The sequence below is a fragment of the Tachysurus fulvidraco genome, chromosome 19 (assembly GCF_022655615.1).
Source record: "Tachysurus fulvidraco isolate hzauxx_2018 chromosome 19, HZAU_PFXX_2.0, whole genome shotgun sequence".
In the NCBI taxonomy this organism is placed as follows: Eukaryota; Metazoa; Chordata; class Actinopteri; order Siluriformes; family Bagridae; genus Tachysurus; species Tachysurus fulvidraco.
In genome coordinates, this window is record NC_062536.1 from 4,962,135 (window position 1) to 4,969,927 (window position 7,793).

Consider the following 7,793-nt stretch of genomic DNA (forward strand, 5'->3'; position numbering starts at 1 on the left):
CTGACCAGAGTATGGAGATTTAGTGAAATGTATACGCCATCCCATGCTCCATTTGTGGCTCACAAAATTTGACTGAAAAATGAAGCAGCCGCAAGAAAAAAAAAAGTTCTGAATCAGTCTTTGTTATTTTATTCTAAATGGTCTGACATAAAATCTGGGTAAACACTCAAGAGACCTCTCGCTCCCTCACTCGCTCTCTCTGTTTGAGATTACAGAGGTGGGTAATTTGATTCATAGTTAGTGGAAATCCGAGGAGGACACAGAACACCACAGCTGGGTTTGTGGGCTTCCCAGAAATCCCCCACCTTCTTCGCCTCATGTCCCCCACTCCTCCAGTTCCCCTGTTCTCCTTCTCATCTTCTCCATTTTCCCTGAAGGATCCAATTCCATCCTTTTTCCCCCTCTTCCTTCCTTTCTACTCCTCTGGTTGCTTTTAAAACTCTCACTTCACTCATCTCTCCCTGAGCGCTCACAACCAAAACAAACAGTCGTGGTAGAACACTGGTCCACTCTCTGCTTGTTCGCTTTCTTTCTTCTCTCTCCCTCTCTGTGTTACCTGACACTTCAGCCCTTCTCGTGTTTCACTCCTTCTCTAGAAAACAGCCAGTATGCTTGAGAACAGGGGGATTCTCGCAGAATGGCATATCCGTTACGTCCACTACTCCGTCACTCAATCCGCAAACAGGCCTGCCCATAAAACTGCAACTGTATGTTTGTGTGTGTGTGTGTGTGTGTGTGTGTGTGTGTGTGTGTGTGTGTGTGTGTGTTTATAGAAGCTGGGCAGGGATCATATTTTTTTCTTTTACCAGTTACTTGAGCCTAAACCAAAAAATCTACTGGACTGGGTGTGAGTCTAACTGTTTTGGAGGCTGATTACATCAAAAACCACATCAGATTCTATTTCCCCTGAGATCAGACCAAATCCTTGCATATTGTTTTACTGTTTTCTCATTAGTATGAGGTGGGTCTTCTTTTCCCAGTCCCTCCAGTGTTGCTCTTATTTCTTGTGTGCAGCACAGACAAACATCTGCTTAGTGAGAATGAGGTAGAGAGGGAGAGAGAGAGAGAGAGAGAGAGAGAGAGAGAGAGAGAGAGAGAGAGAGAGAGAGAGAGAGAGAGAGAGAGAGAGGGCGAGCCCTGTCCCAAAATCCAAAGCAGTTGTGGCCAAAGGCAACAAAACCTACCGTGACCCCCGCTTGAGCCCTGGCTGCGCTTACATCAGGATCGTGTATGGTTTCACATGTTTGGATTAAAATTAGTTAAGTCGCAACCCTACACCCGCCGGCTCCATGGATATCATGTGCGGTGATCCAAAATCACTCACACAAAGAAACTTGCGCCCGGTTTCCTCCCACACAGACATGAAAACCGCTCATGTCTCTCACGCAGATATTTCTCTCTACAATATGCAACCATGGGAAGTCAAACACTAATCATTTGGAAAGGAAAATCCTCAAGACATACAGTATCGTATGTGTGCTGTATGACTTACAAAATGACAAGAAAAAAAAAAAGATAGTGCAGCACATCATTCAGTGCATAATCACAATCCAATATACAACTCAGGTTTGAAAATACAGCTTTTGCCAGATCCCACCCCCAAAGACGTGTAACTTAAACACATTACAACACAAACAAATGACCTCTTGCAATTTTTACTTACTGGATAAACGTATCCAGGTTTTATTGCAGGTGGGGGTTTTGACTTATGCCTGAATAAACCTTCGAGTTGGAGTATAGAATAACCTTGGGCTTTTGGAGCACACTGACACAATACACGTCAGACAGCTATATATACACATATATAGATAGATAGATATAAAGATAGTGTTCAAGGATTTCTGACTTTTTATACAGGGTACGTGTATGGATTCTGTACTCTAGGCGCATGCCAACCGCTGGCACACATCTGGCAAACTGCTGCGCATCTCTCTACTTGTGTACAGACAAGACACACAGCGCTAATACTGAATCGCTTATATGACACACCTCACTACAAAGTTTAGCTACCTGAACATTTCCCCCTGCGTACAAAGCGTTGTGAGCTGCTGTAGGACACCCAGGGCAACAATCTGGAGAACGCGCGTCATGAAGGCGACCCAAATCTCTCAGCACCTAAAGGAGACAAACACACTAGTACCTTCATTTCTTGGCTGACCTCTCTCTTGACAGGATGAGCTGGTTTCCTACTGCGCTTGTTTTCCGGCGGTCTTCCTTTTTCCATCTTTGGCATCGTTTATTAAGGGGAAAACAAGCAGAGAAAGACGCAGTTGCGCGCAGGCAATAACAGTGTGGCAGAGTTATGCGCGCTCACGCAGCCCAGAACGCGCAACACGGAAAAATGCGCGCACGCGACAGAGGAGGCGGGGCGTATGTTATGTAACCCAACACCTGGAATCCATTCAGTTTCTGCACACTTCCTCTTTTCACCTCCTGGAAATGAATTACAAAAAAATGGCCAAGTTATCTATTTGTCCTCAAATAACTAAATGACTCTACCATCAAAAAAAATAAAATAAAAATAAATATATAAATTATAAATAAATTATATATATATATAATTAAAAAATGCATGAATATTTTTTGTTTTGTGACCACATACACTGTACACTGTATGGCCAAAAGCATATGGTCACCTGACCAGTGCACCCATATGCTGGTCTTGGTATAAAAAGGCTCTCTATACTGTAGCATAATAATGTGTGACCAGACCGAAACATGGTCCAGCACGACGACGCCCCAGTACACAAAACCCCTGAGCTCCATGAAGACATGGTGTGTTAATGTTGGACTGTCAGAACTCGATTATCCTGCACCGAGCCATGTGTGTCCAAATGTAGTGTATCATAATGCAGTGCATGCACAGGGTATAGGGAAGTAGTGTAAAGATACAGAAGTTGCAGTTGTGGTTACATTCCAGAAAGCTAACTTCTTCTGTCTTCTTTCTTGCTAATTGCTATTGTGTCGAACAATCCCAAGACCAGGTGGTATGTTCCATTTCAAAGGTGCAATAGCTCAAATGTATGACCTCTCTGTAGCTCAGAGGATTATATCTGATCTCAGATGTCATGAAATCGAAAGCAGCTTTGATGGTAGAGAGTAAATATGAAATAGAAATTGGAAATAGGTTGTTAATTAGAATTTGTAACACACACACATGAAATACACTCGGGAAAAAAAAGGGTTGATGTAAAATGATAACTGGGTCATTCACACTGATATCTTGTGCTACAGGGGTTTAACGTGAAGGATGGATAATTATGACATTATAAGTAAATGATATCTGAACTATGGGTATCAACCGACTGATGAAAAAGAATGAATTACTTTAGAAAAAAGTTTACAATTCAGACAAGGGAACATGAATCTGTAGTGTGGGATCAGATTTCCTGTAACAGCCTCCTGCTATGTATTTATATGGTGTAACAAGTATAATTACCTCATATCAGATTAAATCTTAAAGCAAAATAATAATATTTAATTAATAATAGTGAAAAATAAATTTTTTTATGATCTTAGGAAATAATTCGGCATCTTGAATTGATCCTTAATTTCATTCGAGTTAAAAAAAAAAGTGGAAAACTGGAAAAATGGAACAGGATCTTGATAGAGACTGTAAGAGTTCCTTGAGAAGCACAAACTCATTATAAGAGTTCTATATTTTTTGAAAATACACAGAAATTTAAAATCCCAAATTCTCACAACATTTGAATTACTGATGAATCGAAACATCGTAATTCTGCAGTGTCCAGCAGCTACTGTTTCCATGTAACAGCTCCAGGGTCACTGGTTCGATCTGGAGCTCGGATCACTGTTTTCGCAGAGTTCCTGTATATGTTCTTTGTACATCAGTATGGGGTTCCTCCACCTTCTCCATTTGGATCTTTATGTAAGTGTTTTCCCACCTACTGATGCCCCCCTCATGACTACAGATCCATGTATCCCTGACTGTATACCTAACTACTGAATCCCTACCAGGATAAAGCACTTACGTGGGAATTCAGAATTACTTATGATACCATCTACTCTTATGAGCTTGGAGTTTGGTTTGTTGAAGTTAAGGTTATTTAACCTACTGGCTGTAAATGATGTAAAACCATAAATGATACCATAATGCCATTACCAGAAATGGCCTTTACATTTTCAATACTGTCTTTTTTAAAAATCTTTGTAAAATAAAATGAACAATCAGGTTTATTTTTAAGGGCGTGTAGTTGGAAGGAGAATAGCTTCAAGCTGCCCCCTTGTGGTTACATCTCGAATAGACACAAAGTCGTTTTAAGCATTTATTATTTATGTGAGTTTCCAGGAAAAGGTGTCACGTAAAAGTGGTAAACAAGTCATAGTGGTGTTTGTTTCAGAATAATATCACAGGTCTAAAATTACACGTTTATTTTCTTCTTCTTTTTTTTCTTTTTATCACAATTTAATCCAGTCACAAAGTTTTGGGTCAGTACGTCAAATGATGCTTATAAAGGAATAGTTCAACATTTCACAAGCTATCAAATTGAAGATAAAAAAAAAAATAAAAATCCCTTTTATAAGTAGTTTTGCCATAAAATGACAACTGCTGTAGAATCTAACTAGAGCAGACTGAATTCCAAATAGCTCCACCATCAATCCATAGCACACTACACAGGGACTGCATTGTCATTGTGGTCTAGTGCACTTATGTAGGCAGTGAGGCACTGATTAGGATGGAGCCTGTTCTACGTCACTGCTACTGTGCGCTTATAATAAACGCGCATTTTGTTCAGAGTCACTTTGGAAGTCACTTTAGAAACAAGAGAACTTCATCATCACATCATGGCTCACATTAAGGCGATGCAGCTTGGCTTCATCTTTTTTCTAACCTGTTTAACAACACAGGTATGAATAATTTGTTATTATTATTATTATTATTATTATTATTATTATTATTATTATTATTATTATTATTATTATCACAACATAGCATTTATATATATATATATATATATATAAATATATAAATATATATATATAAATATATATATTTTTGTGTGTGTGTGTGTGTGTGTGTGTGTGTGTGTGTGTGTGTGTGTGTGTGTGTCTATTATATATCTACTTATATAAAGACAGGTGCTGATAATAAAAAGATATAATTTATTACATTTACTACACCAATTATTTCAGGTTGAATTGAGTTACCAATGATATAGTTACAGCTACATATTTTATTTTATTTTAACAATCCAACACGACTAACACACATTTTTATGAAGTTAAAAATAAAAACATACCCAGCATACAGAGAACACACCTTTATGCTTTCCTGCCCTTGGAAGCATGCAAATATTTTATATTTTACTGTTAGATGTCACTACACTTTGCCTAATGTGTTGGTCCTTTAAACATTATTAAATGAATAATTCACTTCCCCATGTATCTGTGTCCCAAACGGAGATCAGGTGTCCCCTCAGCCAGCATAGGAACCTGATGCTCCTCTTATCCATTGTCTTTTGGTTGTAAATGTAGACTGTTGGTTGCACTGTTGCGTCATTTCGGGTACCTGATGATACACACACCTTCACACCAATTTTTTTAGCTCGTCTCTAAGACATTTTAAAATGAGGAAATTCTTTATGCATAGATATCTCTTCATCCAGATGGTGTTACACAGCTATTCTGTCTGTGTGTGTGTGCTGTTACACAGCAATTCCACATTCTTCAGAAGATTTGCTCTTCTTTTTATTTTATAAAAATACCTGATAATACTGTGTCCCAGATGTGCACTACACAACCTGAAAAAGTAAAACCTACAAAAGAAAATAGTATTAAATGCGTGCACTGAAAATGACAACGTAAAAGGGTGCAGCAGAAAAGCAGTACAATTTACATTTGTGAAGAAAAAAAAAGCAATTAATTGAAACACAAGGTGTGGTTGGGTTTAGTAAGACATCTAAAGCTGTAGTTCTTATTTATGTCTAAGCAGAAGCCAACATAACCACATGATCAGTGTGAACATGAACAGTGAATTAATGCTACTTCAATACAGTTATTTTTTAGCTAGGAACACTAGGAACTATAGCTATAAGTCTATAGAGGGAAGTTGGGGCCTAATGGTTAGAGTCTGACTCCTAACCCTAAGGTTGTGGGTTCGAGTCTCGGGCCGGCCACGACTGAGGTGCCATTGAGCAAGGCACCGAACCCCCCCCCTCCCCCCACAACTGCTCCTTGGGCGCCGCAGCATACAGTAATTGGCTGCCCACTGCTCCGGGTGTGTTCACGGTGTGTGTGTTCACTGCTGTGTGTGTGCACTTTGGATGGGTTAAATGCAGAGAACAAATTCTGAGTAATGGTCACTGCACTTAGCCGTATGTCACTCACTCACTCACTCACTCACTCACTCACTCACTCACTCACTCACTCACTCACTCACTCACTCACTCACTCACTCACTCACTCACTCACTCACTCACTCACTCTAACTAGGAAGAATAGTTCATAGTAACGTATATACACACATCGAGCCTTAAAAGGTTTTTGTGGCAGCCAGAAAATCCGTAACAGTTCCAGACCGTCGTTGTCATTTTGAAGTAATCAAGGAGAAATTTAACAACTTCCATTATTGTATTGTATTGTATGGCCAGAACTATGTGGACAATTTGTCCATCACACATGGAACAATGCACACACGTGACAGGGAGTCGGGGCTTATGTTACATAACCCAACACCCAACACTGTTCAGTTCCCGTATCCTTCTTCTCTTCAACTCCTGGACGTGAATCATAAACTAGCCAAGCGATTTGTTTGTGCTCAACTGCAATCTATGCAAACTACCGTACCTTCACTTGACCATCACTAAGGGAACGACGTGCCTAAAAACCAAGGACTGCTAGTTGCATTTATTTAAATCCATTTAATTAAGTTTAAAGGAACTAATTTGCTTTATTTTGAATCGTTCCAGCAATTTGCTTGTGTCATAATGATTAACAAGGGCAGAATGGTACATTTTCCCTCCCACACAAAGGCCTATTCCTTTCCCTTGGCACATGGCCACAGAAGCTTCAGGAATCATCATGAATCTCCAGAGCATGAAGCATTTTTTATATTGATGATTATGGCCATGTATAGCCTTGTTTTTTTTTTTTTTTTTTTTTAGAAAAGATCACTTTCGCAATTCTCGTTCGATCATCGACGATCAATTCCAAACACGATCCATTTCCTTGTGATCAGCTAAAATAACTTTATTCCAACAGCAATGCCAACAACGTGTGGGTTTCCACATAAAAAAAAGAAGCTGTGGTCTATGTTCATAAGGCAGACATTGTACTGTCACAAGCATGCAAGCATTCGTGCAGAATCACAAAAGATGGTGTGAGCTCTGTCTGCGAAACAAAGCTGTGCCGCTTGCCTGACGATGATAATGATTAAATGGCTTTGGCTACATGGTTTACTGACTCCACTCTAGGTACCTAGTTTTTTCATGTTTTTTTTACATGATGTATTCATTCTTGTACTTCAAAAAGTGCTTAGCTTGGTCTCGAGTCAGGTCCAGAATTTTAGCGACATCGACATTCCCGGCACTACAGAACTCTTTATCATTTACATGCTATTTACTTTTTTTTTTTTACTTAAATGTTGTAATCTTACCAAAGTACTGTTAATTAACAAAGAAACACACCAACAAACTGTTGTCCGTCCTTGAAGTCAGATGCTACAGAAATCTAGGTGATGCTGCTAGAAAGATTGAGACGATGGGTAGATGATTATATTATTAGCCGGTATTACTGAATTCCTTACGTTTCCGTGAGCAAAGTGTTTACAATTA

At 39.3% G+C, this 7,793-nt stretch overlaps 1 protein-coding gene across 1 annotated transcript in view; it reads right to left on the reverse strand.

Annotated features, from left to right (window-relative positions):
• Positions 1-2,322, reverse strand: part of sobpb (sine oculis binding protein homolog (Drosophila) b) — a 15,569-nt gene extending 13,247 nt beyond the window's left edge. Inside the window, exon 1 of the mRNA XM_027151853.2 lies at positions 2,141-2,322. Coding sequence (XP_027007654.1) covers positions 2,141-2,233 — 93 coding nt within the window. The 5' untranslated portion in view covers positions 2,234-2,322. The remainder of the gene's footprint in view (positions 1-2,140) is intronic.
• Positions 2,323-7,793: the final 5,471 nt, after the last annotated feature.